Source organism: Dipodomys ordii, unplaced genomic scaffold (assembly GCF_000151885.1).
Source record: "Dipodomys ordii isolate 6190 unplaced genomic scaffold, Dord_2.0 Scaffold10, whole genome shotgun sequence".
Taxonomy (NCBI): Eukaryota; Metazoa; Chordata; class Mammalia; order Rodentia; family Heteromyidae; genus Dipodomys; species Dipodomys ordii.
Window position 1 is genome coordinate 21,858,152 of NW_012267226.1, and position 22,996 is coordinate 21,881,147.

The 22,996-nt window shown below is 52.7% G+C and overlaps 1 protein-coding gene across 1 annotated transcript in view; it reads left to right on the forward strand.

Annotated features, from left to right (window-relative positions):
• Positions 1 to 22,996, forward strand: part of Grik4 (glutamate receptor, ionotropic, kainate 4) — a 214,486-nt gene that overhangs the window by 89,275 nt on the left and 102,215 nt on the right. Inside the window, exons 3-5 of the mRNA XM_013009509.1 lie at positions 3,270 to 3,434; positions 14,593 to 14,690; positions 17,591 to 17,756. Coding sequence (XP_012864963.1) covers positions 3,270 to 3,434; positions 14,593 to 14,690; positions 17,591 to 17,756 — 429 coding nt within the window. The remainder of the gene's footprint in view (positions 1 to 3,269; positions 3,435 to 14,592; positions 14,691 to 17,590; positions 17,757 to 22,996) is intronic.

The window sequence follows — 22,996 nt, forward strand, 5'->3', positions numbered from 1 at the left end:
CCCTCCCGCTCCTAGGCCACGCCCCCAAGAGCTAACTCCCTCCCGCTCCTAGGCCACGCCCCCAAGAGCTAACTCCCTCCCGCTAGATCCTCCGCCTCCTCGAGGTTCCCACCCTTCTCAGACGCCCCACAGGCTGGGGACCAGGCCTTGAGCGAGCATATGGGCCTTTGGGGGAACATTTAAGATTCAAACGATTAACAGGCATCTTCCGAGAGATTATTAATTAATTTTTATTTTATTACAAATGGTTTGTTAAATATTTAGTAGGTTGTAAGTGGGGGAACTTGGCAATTGTTAGATCCCTTGCCCAAAGGGAACGATAACCGTCTCCCATCTAAAATCTCACTGGGTGTAGAGGAGGTGTGGAGGACGCCGGGGAATGACTGGGAGACTCCCGTCTGTCCAGGCTCCATCTGTGCTATGGTTCGTGCCTTGGGGCCCATGTGCCTTGTGCATGGATCCTCCCCGCTCTGTCCTCCTCAGCCCAGGTCCCTGGGAAGATGGGTTTTCATGAGAACAGAGAGGAGCTGTGGTTATGACCACCTCCTTCCTCCAGCCATGCACTTGCTCTGAGAACGTGTGCAGGTCAGGAGATTCCTCTGACCCCCAATTTCTCACCTCCGTGTGAAGATAAAAGCCATCTTGCCAAGTAGTTCTGAGATTGAGACCATGCTTGCTCAGCAGCTATACCCGCATTGTGGATGAACAAATATGTGCTGACGAATATAAAACAGCCATGTTGTGGATCCAGGGCTTTCCTGTGACAAGGATGGACGCCATCGCCAATTCCTGACATTCTAGATGCTTCTGTCTTGTGCTCTGCAGATAGCCTCGCCATTTTTATTATGCCTCTGAGTGTGAAACATTTTCCCTATGTCAAATCTTATGTGGAACCCCAATATCTATTCTATGTGGGTCATTGGGATAGGTGTAGAGATCGATACCCTCAGACACTGCCTCTATACTTCTTGAAGGAGCCCCAGGGGTCCGCCAAGGAACACCATTTGAGAATCACTCTTTGACTCCCCATATGGTTCTGGTACTTCCCTAAGCTGTCATCCTGCTGACGGTTTTGGTTTCTCTTCGTAGGAAAGCACCTTGTTCAGGTCTTGCTCCCAGAAGTCACCGTGGTGGAGGGTCTCTGTATCCCAAGCCTGTCAGTCACACTTAGTCCTTTGCTAGTTAATTCATGGCCTAGGTCTTGTGATGCACCTCTATCAGTTCATGGGTGGCTCCCAGAGTACAAAAAATTTAGTCTTTATTACTCTGAGGCTAGGCATATAAATAAATCCACAAATCAGGAAAAGTACTTTGAAACGTTCTGTGTCCTGGTCTTTGATGTGTGTGAGGCATTAAGCATCAGAGCAACAGGCAGAGAAGCCAGCATGGGCCCCAGGCCACCTGTGCCACGGAGATTCAGAGGCTGGATATCACGTGTTTGTCTGCCTTGATTCCTCCTGTTTCCTTCAACTACTGCAGGATGAGTTGGATGTTTCTTTTTCTATAATGACTTCATTTGAGATATAATTTGCACACTTGTAATTAATTCACCCACCTGAAGTGTCCAATTCGGTAGCTTTTATTACATCCACAGAGCTGTGTTGCTATCACCACAGTCAATTTTAGAATGTTTTCATCACCCCCTAAAGAAACACCTTACTCATTAGCAGTCACTCCTCTCTCCTCTGCCCAAGTCCCCTAACTCTAGACGACCATTAATCTGCTTTTTGTCTCTATGGGTTCACCTCAACGAGACAGTTTTCTTACAAATAGAACCAGCCAATAGAGCCTTTTGTGTCTAGTTCTTTTCACTTAGAATAATGTGTTCAAGGTCCATTCATGTAGTAGTATGTATAAATACTTTATATTGTCAAATAATCATCCTGTGCATAGAAAAGAACACATTTTACTTACCCATCAGTTGATGGGCATTTGGGTTGTTTCTCCTTTTTGGTAGTTACAAACAATGCTGCTATAAATGTTGGTATAAAAGCTGTTGTGTTTGGATTTTTATTTGTGTAACTTCTTCTATCAAGAGAGTTAGGGATTTCAGTAGGGGATGTATGGAGTGCCCACAACATGCAGGATGTTGTGTTGAGCATGGCTGAGTGCATGCATTTGCCCTTCACCGTAGCCGGAGGTGACAACTCCCTAACCAGACAGGCCAAGCCCAGTCTCCGAGCTGGCATCCCACGTGCCCTGCAGAGCCCCGAAGCTGGGCGGGTCACCCACACTGATTGGGTAGGTTCTATAGGATGGGGCCACACTGGGCTGAGTCTCCCGCAGCCGTGTGAACTGCCCATGCTGTGTCTAGTGTGCAATGAGGAAGAGTTCAGAGAAGCCGCCCAGCTCAGCTGGATGGCGTGCTCCATGCATCAGAGCTGCGTGCCAGCAGCCAGCAGTATCCAGAGTCGCTCCACACTCCCCTAGTACAAGCCTCCTCCACATCTTGCTCACCTTGGGAAGTTGCTCACCAGGCCCTGAAGCCAATTTTCCAGGGACAGCTCACAGGTGTCTGTGCCCAAGGGGTAGGACCCCTGGTGGCTGGTCCTGGCATCACAGGGTTCCTAAGACACCTGGACTTTCTCATAAGCACCTCAAGCCTGTCTTGTTCCCTGATGTCACCTTGGAGGGACGTTTAAGTGTCCTCAGGTGTGTCAGTCACACGGTCACGGGCCTTTGGCCATGCCCCGCAGGTGGCTGGTCACCGCAGGTGTGCACAGACTTGGCTAGCTCATTCCCAGACGCTCACTTTATGGCCGAAGTCTTGGGCTGCACCTTCATTGGCCCCCTGAGCCCAGGACATTTGTTTTTGACTGTTCTATGAGGTTAGGCATATGCATATATTTTCCTGACTTGTGCAAACCAGCAGAAGTGCTTTGTAGTCTTCTGTGTCTTGGTATTTGATGTGTGAGATGTAAGTGTCAGAGCACTATGCAGAGGAGACAGCATGGGGGCTGGGCCACCCCTGCCACAGAGATTCAGGGCTGTATGTCACAGGAGTCAGTCTGCCTCCAGTCTCCATTCTTCCTTCACCTTCTGGCAGATGAGTTGTGTATCAGAATCCACTGTTCCATCCGCCTGCAGACCCTGAAGGTTTTTGTGGAGAACTTGCTTTGGGGATAATGCTGAGGTTGTCAAGGTGGAGAGGGATTTGGGGAGTTGCCTAGAAAGGAAGCTGGTAGTGCCGGGGGTGGGGCTGGAGAAAGAGGCGGGGCAACAGTAGTGGGTGTGGTACCAACTGTCTCCATGTGGTTGCCTGCCCACAGCTGCTATCTTGGACGACCCCATGGAGTGCAGCAGAGGGGAGCGGCTCTCCATCACCCTGGCCAAGAACCGCATCAACCGCGCTCCCGAGAGGCTGGGCAAGGCCAAGGTCGAAGTGGACATCTTTGAGCTCCTCAGAGACAGCGAGTACGAGACCGCAGAAACCAGTACGTAGAATGGACAGGGCCAGCAGAAGGGCCGGTGGTGTGAGCTGTCCCCAGTGCCAGCCCCCTGTCAGAGATCTCCACAGGGAAGGGAGAGAAACATGCACCAGGAGCTTCCTGAGAGGCTCTCGGTCTAGAGGAGAATTCTGGGTTTTCTGGTGAATCTTATGTAAATAGAATGAAGAACCACATACTCAATCATTCATCCACTCATCCATCCACCAGTTCATTGCTTTATTACACTGGTTCATCTCCTTCACATTTTGCGTGCAAATACCTGAATGAAATCTTGGGTGTGACTGCAAATTGTGGCCTGTTCTTTATGGTTGGTTTAGCCATTGCTCATCTGACAGTCTTTCTTTCTGTGTGCTATGGGCAGTGTTGTGGGAAGGAACTGGGACTTAGGAGTCTGGCCACTTTCTCTGGACAGATCATGTTATTCTTTCTGTACCTGAGTTTCTTCATCCGTAAAATGGGAGTGTTAGGCTCCACTTTGGAAGTCTTGCAAGTTGGTATGAGATTTAAATTACTTAAAATATAGAAAATCCTCAGCTGATTGATCTTTACAGACATAAGCAGTAAGTTGCTCCAGACATACACAGGGCAAGACTATGTAATGCTAGGCACTGGTTTTAATTTTAACAAAAGACTGAGAGCTGAATGTCATTTTCTTCATTTTAGAAAAAAAATTAAAGCTCACAGGTAATTTGAATAATTTGCCTAACCACAGCGCTCGTCAATGGCTGAACTGGCCGTGGTCCTGACAAATTCTGTGCACAGCCCTTGTAGTGCTTGTGTTCTCTGACACGGGGCTTGGTGACTTTACAAGATGAGGCCCAAGTGCGCAGGTGGATGTAGCTAAGCTGGGGATGGACAGCTGTGGTGTAGAAGGAACATGAAGGGGCCGTGTTGGTCAGCGTTGCTATCCTTGAACGATTGACCCCAGTGCTTTGGGCTGTGGAGACTTGCTTACCTCATGGTGACCAAGAAGCACACAGAAGCAGGAAGAGGATGGGCCAGGGTCCCAGCATCCACTTCAGAGACACGCCCTCACCGCCTAACTTCCTTCCACTAAGCCCCACCCACTAAAGGTTCCATCACCTCCCCGTGGGCACCACAAGGGCTCCTCAGCCCAGGCAGACACGGAACACTCCCTTTTTCCTTCAAAGAGTCTTCCTTTCTCACCCCACCTCTACCTTTAGTGGCCCTCAATGGCAAAAAGAAAAGAAAAACTTAAGTATGCCAGATATATCTGGTCTTCCAAATAAAGGTCTGGCAGTGCTGTGCCCTAGGCTGTTATGGGGTTGACAGAAAAGACATTCACCCCCAGGCACTGGTGGCTCACACCTATAATCCTAGCTACTCAGGAGGCTGAGATCTGAGGACCACAGTTCAAAGCCAGCCCAGGCAGGAAAGGCCATGAGACTTAACTTTAATAAACCACTCAGAAAACCGGAAGTGGTGTAGTAGTGCTCTAATAGTAGAGCACTAGCCTTGAGCTGAAGAGCTGAGGGACAGTGCCCAGGCCCAGAGTGCAAGTCCCATGACCAACCAAAACAAAAAGACATTCACCCCAGCCAAGATATTTGGGGGGGATGGAGTGACTCTGATACCCACCAACTTCTCTCTCTCTCTCTCTCTCTGGTTCTTCAGTGTTCTTTACCATTGGGCCCAGTGTCTCCCCTCCCTTCTGGCTGTTTTCCCTAACTTATTGGCCTCCCAGGCTTGATTCAGGAGATGGGTTTTGTAGTCATTGTACTTCTGGTGTAGTTCTGGACAGCATGCATTGGGAACAGTGTGGAATCAGGGTAGACAGCACCCCGGCCTTCGGACAGCTTGCAGTCTCTCCTGAGTGCCCCATTCAGTGCCTCATACCCCAGGTCCCCACATTCCATGTTCTGATTGGTCCAGCTCACCGGCTATAGGCATTGGCCAGGCTGTCTGCTGACTTCTCAGCGGGCAGGGTCCACTCCTGGCCCAGTAGTTATCACTGAGGATGGCTTATAAGTATAGAACAAGGCCATTCAGGTCAGGATTTATGGACGGAGATTGCTCCTAAAGAGGCTGTGGCATAAAAACACACCAAAGTAGTTGTTCATTTATTCACTCAATCAGTTAGTCAATAAATATTTGATGAGAGTTTATTGTACTTGATTCTGGGACAGTGAGGACGGAGCAGGGAGCAAACAAATGTCTGAGTTGATATGGATGCTAATTCCCCCATCGGGAAGACTCAGATGGTCCAAGATCCCCCAAAGAAAACCACAAGTACCAAGACAGCATTGAGTCTAGTCTGGCTGTAGGCTTTATTTCTGTCTCAAACCAGGCTTAAATTTCCAAATAGCTCTGTGCCCATATGTTGTTGAAAAAAACAGCTCCTCCCTCCTTTTCTTCCTTTCTCTGGGGCTTCCTTGGCAAAGCAAGTAGTGCATATTTGCCCATTGTGGACGGTGTCATTAGGAGGTGTAAATTTCCTCTTCCAGTGACCCAGGCAGCCCGACTCAGTAATGTCAACACATCTAAAATATTAAGCTGGATGGATCAGGGGAATAAAGGAAATGGATGTCTTTACTTCACATTGCAGGGCTGTGGTTATCTTTCTCATGTCCCCGTTTTAGGTGCCAGATATTTTATGAGCAAGTAGCCCTCTGTTCAGCTTTTACATCTCAGGGTGTTTGTGCCGTGACTAACTAGCATTTGGGAGAAAAGAAGCTTTTGGAATCTTTCTCCCCCAAAGTCCCTTTATCTGAAAGCCAGTCTGCTCACACCGCTCATTTGTAGACTGTTCACAGAAAGTTCTTGGAAAGAAAGCTCTTCCTCTGCAGTATAGGAGGGCAGATGGGTGGTGGTTCTGTGCTGTTGGCTAAAGCAGGCTTGGAAGGGACGGGAGGCAGGGTACCGCGGGAAGGAGCCAGGGTCGTGAATTTTAAAGTCACATTAACCAGGGTTAAAACTTGGTGATTCCATTGATCAGAGGTGTGGCGTGGACCGGGTGTTTAGCCATTTCACGCCCCAGCTGCTTCGCGTGTCAGATGAAGGCGGTGCTGATGTGAGCACACAGCAGGTCCGCAGCAAGGGCAGGCCTGGCTTGGGCCTTGGCTCTTGTTCCTCCCCGCAGGGCTGAGCTGGGGCGGGGGGCACTCTCCTCACCTCTTCCGCTCTCTCTCCTCTTCAGGGTCGAGCCATCCCATGGGGCAGCACTGTCTCCCACGCCCTCCCGGGATGGCTAGCATCTGGTCAGCATCAAGAGTAAAAGGGCCCTTCCCTTCCCTTTCCACTTCCCTGGCTTCTTGGAACCTGACAGCTTTGTGCCTGTGGAGGGTGCAGTGGGCCACCTCACACCAGCTGCCGCTCCCAGCCGCGGCCCGTGGCGTCTCCCCGCGAGCAGTGTGCCAGGGCCAATTTGCACTGTTCATTTAAAACCAGGACAGTGGCCCTCGGGCTCTGGGCAGTTCCCTCAGTCCCGTGCCCGTCACCTGGAGGCCTGGGACACTGATTCAAGGGGGTGAAAGAGACGAGGTGGTGACGATTCGGCTTGCGGAAAGCAGAGGCTGCCGTTGAAGTTGGGGCTGGAACGATCCGGGGGGGGGGTCCACAGCGCGGGAGCTCCTCACCTTTGGGATAGGGCAAGCGAGTGCCGGACGGCAGTGGTTATTTCAAGAATCAAAGATGAGGGATGAGGGAGTGCAGAGGAAGCAAAGACGCTGGAGACAAGAGGTCACCCCTCACTGACAGTGGCACAGGAGGCGGGGAGAGGGAAGGTATCACACCGGGCATTAATTAAGAGCCAACCTGGACACGGGAAAGATGGGAGGAGAAAGCCAAGGCTGGTTGGCTGTCTGGTTCTAGTAATTTCCTCTAGAGCATGAGGGGTCACTTGCAAAGCTTCCCCCGGGTCCGCCTGGGATTCATCCTCTGCCCTTCCGGCACTCCTGCCTCGGGCTGTTAGATGTTTGACTGCCCAGCTCGGCCCACACGCAAGGCCCACAGATCTGAAATGAAAGGGCCAGGCTAGGCCGGCAGGCCTTCTCCCCTCCCGCCCAGCCCGCCTTCCTCCCTTCCCATCTTTCTCCATCACAGCCTTCCTTTCGCAGGGAACCCCCACAGGGCTCGTACTCCCCTGTTTCATAGATCGCTGTGTCTCCGGCAATGATCATGTTAGAGCTGAACTAAATGCCGCCCCTCTACTACCCAAACACCTGGAGGCACCGCCTGCTGCCATCCGAGCCAGTTTAAGGCTTAATTTACTGCAGAAGCCGAGGCCTGGCGGTCCACCCCCTCCTTCCCCTCTGTGGGTCTCTTTGATGCCAAGTGGGCCGTGAGCTGTGGGCGTTGCCTCTCCTGGACGCTCAGGAGTGCTCGGATCGCCAGGGCCTCGGACGTGCCTGGTGGGGGCACAGTGCCAGGAGTGATGATCTGGCTCTGCAGGGCCATTCCTTCTGCATGGGCTCCTGAGCTTCTGGAAAGTTCTGTGGGCCTGACCTGCAGAGATTTGGTGCTCCTCGGATAAACGAGGGGCTAGCTCAACAGAATACATAGGGGAATGAAAAAGGAAGAAGCTGGAAACCAAAGTCAGAGAAATCTTGGTCTGTCATTTGACAAGCACTCCATGCCCCATCCCCTGAGTGGACCACGTCACATGCGCGTGCAAAAGCGGACTCGGGACTGAAGAGAAATCGTCTCGTCCGGGGATCTCACTGTACAAGTGGGAAAGCTGAGACCCCCCTCTCCTAAGCAAAAACCTGCCTACTTGCAAAGTAGGTGGTCCAAGGTGTGCGAGTGAGTGGTTTGGAGCTAGGATGCAGGGTGAGTGGATTGGTGAGGCTCGGGGGTGGGGGCGGGCCCCGGAATGTTCAACAGGTGGAGAGAGGGGAACAAAGCACCAGGGGAGAGGGCACCCTAGCCTGGGCAGAGGCCTGAGCCTGGAACGGAGGGGAGAGGGTTGGGGTGTGGCGATGGGTGAGCGGGCCTTACGGGAGAGTTTCCTTGAGTAGGGGTGAGGGCCCGGGTGGGCAGCGTAGACCCGCACTCACTCTGGGGCTGGGATCAACTGGATGCACCCTGAGGCGGCTCTACACCAGGCCTACACTTTGTTCTTCCATGTCCTTCTCAGAGAATAATTTAAATCCTCTCCAAATGGGAACAGTTAGGATCCTCAGTGCCAAAGGTCTTGACGCCCCTCAGGCCTCGCCGTGGGATGCAGGGCCTCCGCCCTCACATGCCCCCTTCCCTGGCCAGAGGCCAGCATGTCCCATCCACTCAGCCCGCTGTCCACCCACGGACAGGTGTGGACCGAAGGTGCTCGAGCAGCTTTGGCACAGACTGGGGAGGCTGTGGAGCCAGCGGGGCCTCGGGGCGGTCGGCACGGTCGGCACACCCCCTCCATCCTCACTGCGTGGCGTGTAACCGGGCACAGAGGAGGCCTTCCTCGTGAAGTGTCTTTGTGCAAAGGACGCCGAGTTCTCCCGGCGTTCTCTGTTGCTCGTGTCTGTCAGCCCCACAAAGCTGTGATTGTTGACCACCTGGGCTCTGTGAGCGGCTCAACCAGTGCCACCTTGTCAGTCACAAGGACCTGCCTCTCATGGCTCCTGGGGTGCACTCCTGTGGACAGTGGCTGTGCAGCCAGCCCCTCCCAGCCTGGCTGCTCCTGCCTCAGCCGCTCCTGCGGACTCTCCCCGTCCAGCCCAGCTCCCTCAGGGCACGGGAGCCAGGAGGAGGTGGCCTTCGGGAGGAAAGCAGTCCCTCCTGTGGCTTCAGCGCTCCATCCTGACCGTCTATTCCAACGTCTGCTTTCCACCGCTGCTTTCCTGGTGGCTGGAAAAGTTTGTTGCCATGGCAATGTCACTCCTGTCTCCGGCTCCCTCTCCTGTGGTTCCCTGGAGGCAGAGGTGAAGTTGGCTCCCTCCCTTTTGTCTCCCCCTCAGCCCACGCGGGAGGCCTTGCCTGTGGACCCAGGGCTGGGAGCTCTGGCGTGGAGGCCCGGTGAAGATGGGCCCCACTTAGACAGGGCAGCCTCCTGCACAGGGAGTGAAAGGCTACCCAGCCCCCCCCCACCCCGGTTCCCAGCAGCCCCCGGCTATGGCTGCTGGTAAGTTAATCGATCCGGTTCATTGGACATTTTGAGATTATTTCAGTTCAGTCCAGCACGTAGCTGCAGAGCGATTTCTTTTTCTCAGCATGAACATCAGGGGTCCCTGTCCTTAAGGAGTTTAGGATCCAGTGAGAGAGACAGACACCTGGACACAATTGCAGGTCTTGGGGCCTGGTGTGTTTAGAATCTAGAACTTTGGAGACAATGGAAATGTCATGTGATAAAATCTCTAGTAATGTCCCATACACCAAAAAGTGCATGCTTGTCTTCTGAGAGCTACGTATTGTTATCGCTTGAGTACCCCCTACCCAGAGTGCAGGGGGCCACAAGTATTTACATATTCAGGGTGGAGGGAGTGGACTTTGGAAGATTTGCATAAACTGGCTGAGCATTCCTAATCCCAAACTGGAAATCCGACATCCAGAACATTTTAAGTGTCACATTAGCACTCAGAAAGTTTCATTTTGGAGTTTGGAGTTTGGGATTAGGGACCCTTAACTGATAAATGGCTTCTACATCTCTTTAGATCTGATTTTGCCATCAAACGAGTTTGATGAGAAACATCCAGTTTCTGAGTCTCGCAAAATGTGACGTTCTTTAAGGAAGAACTCATTTTGGGGCGAAATGGATCAATAAGAGGTTGCCAAGCAGAAGAGCAAAGATTGGGTATTGACCATGGTTGACTGGGGGGTGCTTACGAACCCCTTCTCAGAAAAAAAATGCTTTAAAATGAATAAAATAGAATGAGCCAGATGGCCACGGGAACCATTTGTGTAGAAATGCAGTTAAACTCCTTTAAAAGCAAAGTATTAATGTCTGGGCTTCCTTATTAATGCATGAAGTCGCCAAGTCCAGAACTGAGTCTAATTGGTAGACTGATTTTTGAAGTCGTAATGGAGATAAATGGCATCTTAGGGTGTCTGTCGCGCTGTGACATGATGCCAAAGCACTGTGATTGCTGTTGGTAGCAGTCGTGGTTAGCGGTGATTGTACATGCCCTGTGGTTTATTGCCTGTAGTTGACACGGAACGAAATACATTATTTCAGTGAGTGTTAGAATCTTTCCCAGATGTCTGCCCAGGGACCCCCGGCTGAGGCCAGGTAACCACGTGGGCGCAGACTCAGGGAGGACCTTCTAGGTGGCCCCTGGGAGCAAGGGGGCTGGGGAAGCAGAGCCCTTGGCTTTTACTCATCATCTGGAGAAATGTTTCTATCGTGACGAGCTGGTGCTGGGGTTGGGCTGGGGGGCTGAGTGGTTGAGTCTTCACCCTGCTCTTCACCCTGTCTTCATATCTTGTGAAATGACAATGACGGTAATATAGCCACTTGCATCAGGTGATTTTCAGAATTAAATAACTTTCCTGAGCAGGGCCAGGATGGGCCATAATTAGTGTTCCATAAATATTGGCTTTAATCATTTCATTTTCCGACTGTTCCTTGAGGCATAATACTCCCTGTATTTGCCTTGTGGTAGCCCTCATATAGACATGCATATAATTTTATGTCTTGCTTCTTTCTCTTAATATTGTTGCATAAATATTTTTAATGTGATTATAAACCGTTTGTGTGCATCTTAAAGGCCGAAGTAACATTCCATTTGGGCCGCTGACTCACACTTCTCCCTGGGATTAGATACTGAGTTTGCCTCCAGCTTTGGGTGCATCGCAGTGCTGCTTCAGGCATAGACTTGAGCCCGTGCTCCGTGCTGAGGTCACACAGGGAGACGGGACAGGTGCCGTGCCTGAGGAGAACATGCAGGTTGGTATTTTAGGATTGTGCCTTTTCTCGCTGCTTGGAGAGGGACTTGGAAATGGAGAATCCTGGAGACAGAGAGGCTCGGTGGAGAGACAGGAGGTGAAGGGGAGCCAACCAAAAGTCGGCAGTGAACACAGGAGCGGGGTGTGGCTGGGGATGGTCAGGTTGGATGAGGGGACCCGGCCCGATGAGTGGGGAGAGGTGAAGAAGCATGCAGGGTGACTCTGGCTTTGACCTTGAGCGAAGGACAGCAGCCAGGTTAGGAACATTGACTTCAATGCCCTGGTAGATCTGCAGAGTGTAAATCCGACTCTTCCCTGGAAGTACCTGCCTGAGCTTGAGCGAGTTTCTAGCGTTTCCGCAGCCTCCATTTCCCCATCTATAAAGTGGGGATTTTAAAAAATGAATCTTTGTCATAAAAAAATGTAAGATCAAATGAGACTGAAAACACATAGCAAATACGACGTAGTGGGGGGAAGAACTGGGCAGCGTGCAGGGTGCCATGCTGAGTGCTCTGTGTGTGGTACATCACGCTGATTCTCACAGCGCCTCTGCAGGAGAGCTCCCGGTAGTAGGCGAGTTTTATAGGTGCATAGGCTTGCCCTGAGAGGCCCAGGAACATTTCAAGTCCTCAGAGCTAGTAAGCATTGGCATGGAAACTTAGACCCAGAGTGCCTGGCATCTGTGTATCACGGTCTAAAGGCAGTGCTGCCCGCTAGCCATATTGACTGCAGGAGGCCAGGGGAAGCCCTGTGGTTCAGCAGGTAGGTGGAACTTGACCCCCTAGCCCAGGGCATGGGTTGGAAGGCAGGAGCCATTCCTGTGGGAAGAGGGTGTGGGGGGGATGGGGGTGAGCTGGCCCAGGGAGAGGGAAGCATGGTTCAAAGCTGAATTGAGCAGTGGGGGAAGGAAGCGATGGTCAGAGAGCTGGATGGAAGTCAGGACTGCACAGGGTGATGAACCAGGACAGCCGTGCAATCAGCACATCAGACGCTGCAGAGAGAGAGAGAGATGAGGACCAGGAACAGGTCACAGTGACCCCGGAGAAGGCCGATTCAGTAGAAGGAGGTTGGCAGGGAGATGCCGGCTCCAGGGGGAAGGTAAGCGCTGGGTGCAGGGAGCGGTGCTGGCAAATCCCATGGCCAGGAGCGTGGAGACTGGACGCTGAGGTGAGTCCGGAGGCTGGAACCCTGAGGCTGGCTCTGGCCCTGACTTGGCTGAGTAGCTCTAGGATGCCCGTCCTCTACTGGTCCAATCAGGAGGGGAGACCCCTTGCTGAGGCTGTTCTGGGGATGTGGGAAGGATGAGGAGTTGCAAGCACCTGTCAGGCGGGAGAGTGCTAAGCCGGCTGCGGGTCACTCACGTAGAAATAGCACGTGCTCTGCAGAGGCCCTCTTGATCACGGAGACCTCGGAGATGTCCGTCTCTGGTTCTGACGCCATGCAGCCGAGACCCCCTGGGGCGCCCCCTCGGCCCACAGCCCCGCAGTCAACTAACTCCGTGAGGCTCTAGGTTCCTTGAGGAGCTTCAGGCTGAGCAGAGACCTTGCAGGTCTGCCGTTGATATGGTAAATGGCAGCTCTGGGATTTGAACCCCCCTGGCATTTTACCATCTCACCATCTGAATCTTGCTCGGGTGACCGCTTGGTGGTCTGGGCGGTGGCGAGGATGCACACGAGTAGAGAGAGAACCCAGGCTGCAGGTGGGGTTTTGTATCTGTCTCCATAAACCACCGTGCACACTCCTGGCCTGGAAAATGGCTGTACCTGATGCCTAACGTCAGGAAGAGGACAACGTGTGTGGAGCCACACATCTGCCTTTGTAGACAAGGATATCACATGATAAGGGACTTCGGTGTATATTCTGAGGGACAGCACCTAACTTCCAGTGCCAAGTGCCTGTGTTTTCTATACTTTTTTTTCTTTTGGGGGGCTAGTACTGGGACATGAACTCAGGGCTTGGGTGCTATCCCTGAGCTTTTAGCTCAGGATTGGCACTCTATCACTTAAACCACAGTTTCATTTCTTACATTTTGCTAGTTGATTGGAAATAGTCTCACAGACTTTCTTTCCTGGGCTGGCCTTGAACTGTGATTCTCAGATCTCAGCTTCCCGAGTAGCTAGGATTACAGGTGTGTGCCACCAGCACCGACTCAACTCTATTATTTTAAAATATTGAATTTTTTCTCCTCCTCTTCTGGCTGTCTCATCCATCCACCCATCCATCCACCCACCCACCCACCTACCCACCCATCCATCCATCCATCCATCCATCCATGAACATGAGCTAGCCTAATATCTAGAAAACATTGTACTAGATGCTGGGGAAATAACAGGTGTCTGTTTAGAAGTAAAGGTGTCTCTGTGCTTGTCTGGAAGTGGCTTGAGATCAGTGAAAGGAGAACTCAAACAGCAAAGCAAAGTAGATGCAGTTATTTACTAAATATCTTAGAACAGAGGCACAAACCAGGGATTTGGGGGGCGCCAGGCAGGGTTAATTTCACCAGAGGAGCCCAGGAGAGTCTGGGGGCCTGGCAGGTGAGCGAGTGTCTAAGGTGAGCAGCGAGGGGCACCTGCCCAGCAGAGGAAGGATGAGGTCTCAGGCACGCGGGTTGGGAGGACCGTCCCTGACGTGTTAGTGCAGGATTGAGCCGGCGCACGCAGGGACAAGGCCGGGATGTCAGATGGAACCCCTGTACGCCTCTTGTGCTTGATTCCTGTCTCCCTGGTTCCACAGCCCTGTGTATCCACTCCTTTTTAACTTCTCACCACATTCTTTGGGTCTTTCGGCATCATCTTGGCTACCTGTGTCTCCTACTTGTCTGTCTTCCTTCCCATGCTCTTTCCTTCTGAGGGTGCTGAGGGAGTGAATACTGGACTCATCTCAACACTCTCTTTCTGTCTCTCTTTCTGTCTCTCTCTCTGTCTCTCTCTCTGTCTTTCTCTCTGTCTCTCTCTCTCTCTGTTTCTCTCTCTCTCTGCTGACCAGTCCAGTGGGGCACCTATAGTCTCTTTCATTAGCTTTTGGTGATAGCCCAGACAATTTACACACCCTGTTGGCTGTGGCTATATGTTGTCATAACCTGGGTCATTTTCTCATTTAATACTCTCCATAAACTCCAATAAAACTGTCCTTGAGCCCAGTAGTCCAGTGGGAGGGGAGAGCTGGGCTTTGGGGGGGGGGCTTGAGAGGTCTGAGGGAGGCGTGGGGTGACACAAAGTTGAAAGCACTGAAGGCCCAAGCCTAGGCAGGGCACAGGCTCTGTCCAAGCTGATGTGTACCTCGTTTCCTTCCCTGCCCCTGCTGACGGCTGCAGTGTGCCAGATCCTCCCCAAGGGAGTGGTCGCTGTCCTGGGACCGTCGTCCAGCCCGGCCTCCAGCTCCATCATCAGCAACATCTGTGGGGAGAAGGAGGTGAGTGGGGGCTGGTTGGGAGCCTGGGCCCGGGGCCCCAAGGCATCATGGAGCCTGAGGGTTGGACGGGCCCTTCCTCCATCCCAAGTGATGGAAGAGGGAGGGGCCTTAGCCAGCAGGACTTCTTAGGTCGGATTCTTAGGGGCTCATGGTGGCGCCTTCCAGAGGGAGGGAGGCTGATAGAGTGGGAGCCAGGAGAGGGGCTGAGAGGGAAGCGGGCCCCCGTCTGTAGTCTGGTCCACAGGGGCGTCTCTGAAGTGGTCTGTTCATGCATTGGTAGTGGGGATTCCCATGGGGGAAGAAGGCATTGCTCCATCTCTTTGTGAAAATTAAGTCTGAGAGCCTCTGTCTTGTAGATGGGGGGAGGGGGAGAGGGGGAGAAAGAGAGACACAGAGAGGCTTTATTTTGCTTTCTTCCTCATCCACCACTTCTAGTGCTTGCTCTTTGAGACACGATACTTGTCCTCAGCTCGGACATCTTCTCCAAGTGATACTAGGAAGACCTTGGTCCCCCACTCCCTCTTTGCCCCCCTCCTTGATTCTCCTCTCTGCCTGCTCCCCCTCTACCTCTCTTCCCCACCCCTAACCACCCTTTCCACAATCCTCACTCTATACTGGAGCTCTGGCTGAGCCCTTGATTCCTAAGGTCTCCCTGACCTGCTACGCTGGCCCCCACGCCACAGACTGGCCGGGTCACACCGGCCAGGGAGCGGCAGACAGTTAGCCCACGCTTCTTGTCTGATCACGTTCCTTCTGGAGCAATCTTTCTTCACTGTTCCGATTATGCATGTCTGTTAATATTTTATGAGGCTGAACTGCCTTACACAGATCCTCTGCTCTAGGGAAAAGCAATGGAGTTCTCACCATGGAATCCAGACTTTAAATGCTGCTAACGTTCTCTGTGGCCCTTGTAAACTGTCAGCCTCCTGTCTACTGCTGTCCACTCCACCACACCTTGTGACCACCCCCCGGGGTGCATTTGCAAAATTGCAAATTGGTTATGGAGAGACCATTGACAAGGGTGGGGCTGGGCCATCCCTGCCTGGGCCCACAGAGCAGCTGGCTGCCGCTGGCTGCCTCTGGCTGCCTCTCCAGCAGCCTTCAAGATGGCCCTGTGCTGGAGACCACCACCAGCTCCCCTTAGCACTGCGTATACAGCTCCCAGGACCCTGTGGGGACCCCCTGCACGTTCAGGGAGGAAAGAAAGAAGATATTACCTAAGAAGGCGTTTCCTGAATATTAGCTACTGAGCCAGTCCCTCCTTTGCACACGGGATCTCATTGAGTCTGACTGAGTCCCAGAAGTACCTGTGGTTGTCTCCATTTGAATGGCGTTTTTGGACTGATTAATCAGCATGACCCCCAGATCACCTGGCAGAGCAAACCTCCATCTGCAGACTCTAAAAGCCCTGTGTCCTTCCTGAAGGACTCTTCCCCCATCTCTGGCCAGGATCCCTAGGTGCTAGGGAGGGTCCCCACCCCACCCCATTGTCAGAATGCCAGTGGACAGCTGCTGAGCTGCTGGAGCCAGCGGGCCACAGCGAGAGGCTCTGGTCAGGGATGCTCCCAGGTCTTCACCGCCATCCTGCCCTTTGTGGCCTCCTTTTCCCTCAAGGTGCTGGGTGTTCCTTGCAGACAGAGGGGGCGTGAGGGCGCAGACCAGCCAGAAGAAGCCCCTGCCTGGCGGCGGCGACCACACCCCACAGTCAGCTTTCCTAACGCATCAGGCTGTCGTCAGCTCTGTCCTTTGCAGTCTCTGCTGGAACCAAATACAGCCGTGCTTTCTCTAGGGCACAGGGGCTAATCCTAGTTGAATTCAGTAATTTTCTCCTTGCTTTTTTGGTAAATCCTTCCTCTCTTCCCTCCTCAATTTCAGAAGAGCTCTGGCGTCTCCCTGAAACATAAAAGGATAAGGAAGACGGTCATTCCATCTTCCCTGACTCATACGCGGTGGGCCTGGGCAGGCAAAGAACACATCTGTAACCATTTCTGAATAATACGTTTTAGAAGCCAGCCAAGTCACCATCAGGAGCGTCTTTCTCCTGTCTACTTTTAATCTCACTTGCTTTCTCATCAGTACAAATTCACGTTCGGGCTCAGCTCTGGGTACGAGGGATGAAGGTGGCAAAATGAAATCAAAGTGGATGGCAGCTTAGTACATTCTAACTTTCCTATTACCTACCAAATGGTCTCAGCTGCCAGCAAGGCTGCCATCGCAGACTGTTAATATCGCCTCCCCGGAGAAGGGAGGCAGAAGGCAGGGTAGTGTCCCCCCCCAGAAACGTCAACAGCATGTGCGGAGGGAGGCTGTCATACCTAATGAAACACCAGTGCAGGTGTTTACTTACCTGGCTCTAGCCAGAGAGTCCCTGGAAGGTTCTTACTGAGAACTTCATTCCCACATCTGCCAGAAACCATCACCACCCCTGCTTCTCCCTAGATTCACCCAGCAAGACTCTGGGGAGCGAGTTTGAAAACCTCTGGGCTAGGATGAGGGGACGCTGCCTCTGTCCTAGGGTAGGGCATGCTTTCTCCCGCCATCTCTGCGCTGTTATTAACTACACGTACAGTAGTGTAAGTGTGATGCTTTCGAGAGCAGTCTCTCTCGCCATCCAGCAGTGGCTGGTATCTACTCTACCAATAAAGACCTCTTTGTTTGCCTTCTCAAGCCCCGGACTCGATGCAAAGGGCTTCCTGTCCTGGGTTTCATTGGGGATGCTGCACTAGCTTCCTCTACGGGCCGGGCCACGCAGATCCCGTGCGTGTCCCCTTTTCCCACTGGCCCAGGCCTCGGGCATTCTGCACAAGAACCCACCCTGGACTTTGACTCCCTCATCTTGTTCTGATCTTTCTCACTCACCGGGGTCCTCCCTGCTGCCCCTTTTCTGCTCCTCCTGCCAGGTCCCTCATTTCAAAGTGGCCCCAGAAGAGTTCATCAAGTTTCAGTTCCAGAGGTTCACGACCCTGAATCTTCACCCCAGCAACACTGACATCAGCGTGGCCGTGGCCGGGGTCTTGAACTTCTTCAACTGCACCACGGCCTGCCTCATCTGTGCCAAAGCAGAATGTAAGTGTGCCCTGGCCGGCTCGGCCCCACACCGCCTGGCCCCCGCTCATCTGCACCTGGGCTTCCTGTCCTCTGGCTGGATCATGGGGGGTGAAGACCCACAGGTGTGGGCATGCTCGCATGTCCCCAGGTGTGTGTACACATGTGCACAGGTGTGTGCAAACAGTGCGTGGCCCAGGGGTGCCCTGTACCTGGTCTCCCCGGGCATGGCCAGCATAGAAGCGAATTAGGTCATAGGAAAGACTGGCCGACTGCCAAAGTCTTTTTACATCCGCAAACTCAATTCCCACATTTTCAGCCTTATTGTTAAGGAGATACAAAGCGAGAGAGCGCCGAGCGGGGAGAGGGAGAGGGAAAACACAAAATGGAATGCATTTGTACCTGATGGGCTGCAGAGCTGCTTTCCCCGGGGAGCAGGTTTGGCTGCTGGAGCAAGGGCCAAGGTCAATTCCTGATAAGGCTTTTTTATTTTATTTTATTTTTTCAAATGCAAGGTTTGGGAAATGCATTTTGCTCTGACTCCCGGACAAGGCGCGACATCAATTGAGTATGAGATTTAGCTAATTTAAGCCAGCACCTCCCAGCAAACCTGGGCCGTCACGTGCTCTGAGGCAGCTGGGCGCAGGTAACAGGCTGCAAGCAGGTGATGACCTGTGGGTGGAGCTCAGGGAACAGTCTAACCCTGCTATTCACCAAAGGGGAAACGGAGGCCCAGGACCCTATAATCTGTACGTGGTAGAGCTGAGATTTGAACCCACACTCCCTGGATCCCCGTCCAATGCACGGTCACCTGTTTCTCAAACTGGGTTCCTCTGCGAGGTCTCAGTGGGCCAGTGTCATTTCCCCAAGCCACTTGTGGCCATTTACCTTTTAAATAAAAGGGATAATTCAGTTCCTTGTTCTCACCGGTCAGATTTCAGGTGCTTGGTAGCCAACCACGTGGCTAGAGGCTACCAGCCGAGCAGCCCAGTGCACAGCCTGCACAGAAGCCCAGCGCGTGGCCAACAGTGTTTGTGAACAAAGACTCCCACAGCCCTGCCTTTTGTTTCTCCCTCCTGGAGATTCATGACACATGTTGGCCTGGGCCATTTGGGAAGCCATGTGGCCAAAACAACCACTCCCCTCTTCTCTAGTAATGTGGACTGTGATCCCTGAAGGATGCTACAAGGACATCCACAGGATGTTAGCGTGCGATCAGAGGATGCTAGCGTGCGATCAGAGGATGCTAGCGTGTGATCAGAGGATGCTAGCGTGCGATCAGAGGATGCTAGCGTGTGATGGAATGTAGAGAAGGTACATTGCACCTGATGCCCTTCCATGGGTGACATCCTTGTACCAGAGAATGGGGAAGTGCCGCCACCAGTCCCCACAGGGCTGCCCTGAATTGGCCCACCTCACATGCTCAGAGACCGAGGGCAGGGCTGTTAGAATATGTCCAGATAAAGGCTGGCCTACTGTCTCCTTCAGTGCCGAGGATAATGTCTCACCAACCCAACAGGAAGTTCTTCGTTGTGTCTAGCCACACATGGTCCCTTTGATGTTTAGGCTGAGCCCTGTTTCCTCTGCTTCAGCTCTTCCCGGGCTTGGGGAAATCCTTCGCACAGATGTTTGTTAAATATCTGCTGTGCACTGGAGCACGCTCTTCTGAGAGAATGATGGGCATCTCTTGACATTCAAACAGTGCCTTGCAGAGGGCAAACCGCCCACGCCATGTTTTCTGGTTTTATCTCCTCTTCTCCAATCAGCGAGAGCTCAGGAAAGCATCTGGGAGCTCAGGTGAGGCTGCTGGCCCATGCTCAAGCCAAGACTCTTGGGCTTTCCGACCTATAGGCTGGGTCTTTCCCCTCCATGCCACCTCCTGTAGTTCCCATGATCTGCACTGGCAGGAACAATGTCCTTCAAAGGGCAGAGATGTCTGGGGGGGGTGTTCCCCATAGTTGCTGGACTAGGTCTGCGAGGAGCAGAGGATGCCCAAGCACAATACAGACCACCATGCCCCAGGAGCCTCGGCAGCCATTCCCTGCGGCTGCTCAGAGAACTCACCGCGGTGCCTGCCCACACTCTGCCCTGACCCACCAGGGCCCGGGAAGGAAGGTGGGGCCGGGCTGACGTTCAAGGGTAAAGAAGAGGAAAAACGGAATCAAAGGCTGAGGAAACGAGGGGCTGAGAGGAAAAGCGTTCTGAACTTGGAAAGAGGCGCTGCCATCTCCTTTATTAATGCTGGGCCGAGAGAATTAGAAGCATGAATCTAATTCTATTTTCCAGCCATCAGAATTAGGCGAAACGGAGATCATTCCACAGAGGATCATGCCACTTACTTTCCACCTTCCCCAGCGCAGGTGTTTTAATAAGCAGGGTTGGGACCAAATAGAGGCATAGTCTGAATTTCATTATTTTTCTTTAATGAGGAAAAAGTCAGAAGATGTCCAACTGCCTTTTTCTGATGAGGCTGGGAGAAGAGACGGGGTGAATGGCTCTGGCGAGGCAGCCTGGTAATCTCCGTGGAGCCTCAGGGATTTGGCTGTTTGGGGGCTCCTTTGTTGAGACCACCCCTCCCTGCCGTTGAACTAGCTGTTGTTGTCCTCAGAGGGGAGCCAGGTGAAACATGGTGTATGTTCACCGGCCATCTCCATGATTCAGATCTTGGATTTCTTTATTCTGCTGGGCCTGAGGCTTGGGCTCAGGGCCTGGGTATGGCCTCTGAGGTTTTGTTGTTTGTTTGTTTGTTGTTGCTGTTTTGCTCAAGGCTGGCATTCTACTACTTGAGCCATGGCACCATCTCCAGCTTTTTCTGTTCACATAGTACTGAGGAATCAAACCCGGGGCTTTGTGCATGCTAAGCAAGCAACTCTACCACTAAGCCACCTACACAGCCCACTTCTAGCTTTTGAATGAAAGTTGCATGGACCTGCCTGCCCAGGTTGGCTTTGAACTGTGATCCTCAGATCTCAACCTCCTGAGGAGCTAGGATTATAGGCATGAGCCACCAACACCTGGCTTACTTTTCTTTTAAAATGCTTGCTTTGGTGTTTGTTCATGTTTTAAGACATTCTGTGACTACAGCCCTGTGTCCCGAGGTCTTGTGCCTGTGCGATCTTGGGGAAATGACTTCCGCTCTCCCCAGGCTCCATTATCTATAGGATATAACAGGATCAAAGTTACCCATGCCCAGTCTGTCTGAGGGGTCTGAACCATACGTCATCGGCAGCGTGGAGGTTGTGGTCACCCCCAGGAGAGCATAGGTGTCCTTTCTCCTTTCCTGTTTGAGCGAGACTTGTCCATGACTTAGAACCAAGGCTCAGTTGTGTCCCCGGCCATCCTGGTGGGCATTGAACGCTGTCCAGGGTGCTGAACAGCAGCAGCTATGGAGCTGATGAGGAGGACGTGTCCTCCAATGGGGCGGCAGTGGGGTGGGAAGAGTGGCAAGAGGAGAACCATCTTGGCCGTCCAGCCGAGTTGCTCCATCATTTGGGAGCTGTGTAAGCTGAGCAGCTTCCTCTGCTTCTCGGAGCCTTTGTTTAAATTGGGTGGGAAGGTCCCTGGGCCGGGGCATGGAGACAATTTAATTGCTGTAATTGTTGTCCTGCGACCCTAGCTGAGGCCCTGGGGCTGGAGCATGGGACAAAAGTGAGTGATGGGTACTTGGAGCCCTGTGGCAGAGTAGCTGGGGCAGTAGTTGGCCTTTCCCCCTCCAGCCCCCAGGAGGTGCTGGATCACAGAGATGTAAAATTAACCATGAGCCTGTTGTTCAATGGGAGGTGGCTGCGTATTAGTGAGCACCTACTGTGTGCCGAACACAGTGATGATGATTCTTATATGATCTCACTTAAGTCTTAAATTCTCTGTGAGTTAAATCCTTAATCTCTCCCCCCCCACACACACTTGTCATTTAAACCATCCTACCTCTTGATGATCACATAAGATGGGCTCTGTTGTCACTCTCATAAGCATGAAGAAAGGAGCGGTCAAGTCTGCTTCCAAGGTCATACGGTCCCCAGCCTCAGCGACTGCCTTCTCTCCTCTCCCCTCCGACCTCTGTGAAGGAGATCCACACCCCTCCTTTCATCGTGGTGCTCACCACGCTCCTCCATCCGCGGTCTCCCACAGGACTTGGAAGTGCAGCCCTCCAGGGGATGCCAGGCTTTTCCAGGGCCAAAGCCCTTCACCGAGGGACCCAGCCAGCGGAGGCAGGGGAGGCTGGGCAGAAGTAGATGTTTTCTACATTTTTGGTTTCTGACGCCAGCATCTTGTAGATCCGCCGCAGGCCCGTCACTTTGGTACTTGTTCCTTGTCCTGTGGCTGGGTCTGACCCTGACTGTGCTTCTCACGCCTCTCCGGGTCCCCCTGCTGTCTCCCTGGACTCCTGCCTTCCAGTTCCGGAAGCCGGCCTCCCTCCTGCCTCCCAGAACAGCCGGCCTGCTGGGCCTCTCATCGATCCTTCCTGAGCGAGACTAATAGGCTCCCTAGGTCCTTCTCGGTCTCGGACTTGGCAGGCAGACCTGCAGCTGGGCCAGTGCTCTACAGAAGAGGAGGGCTGGGGGAGGAGGGAGGAACGAAGGGGGAGAGGAAGGGAGAGAGCGAGCAAATTCTAACTCCTCTGGCATCACCTGCCTTTGCTAAGATTTCTTTAGTTTCATTACACAGAGGTGAGGAGAATGACAATTGGAAAATGTCACACTGTACTGTTAAAATCCGAATATACTTTTGTTTGTTTGTTTCTGTTTTCTGGTGGTGATGGCGGCACTGAGGACTGAATTCAGGGCTGTTTGGCAGCTGGTCTTCCGCGTGAGCCATGCCTCCCAGCCCTTCTTAGCTTTTTTTTGTGTGGCGGTTTTGTTTTAATAGTCTCATATGTGTGCCGGGGCTAGCTTTGGACTGTGAGAATCCTACCTATACCTCTTGTGTATCTAGCTTATCGGTGGTGATGGGCCTTGGTAGCTTTTTGCTGGTGCTGGCCTCCAACCTTGATCCTCCTGCTCGATACCTCCAGAGTAGCCAGGCACACCGGTGGGGAAGTCTGCCTTTGGAGCTCCGTGTGGTTAAGTGCCAGAGGAGAAACACAGACCGCTCAAGTTCCAGTGCCCAGCATGCCGTGGGATGTTCATGGCGTTTTCTTGCTCTTATGAAATGGAGCGTCGAAGAGGCCAGGAGACCCTGCCAGAAGAGGATAACTGCATTTGAATCCACATCTCCTGGAGCCTAGTTGGCAGGAAGTTTTCGGCGGCATGGCAGCCGAGGAG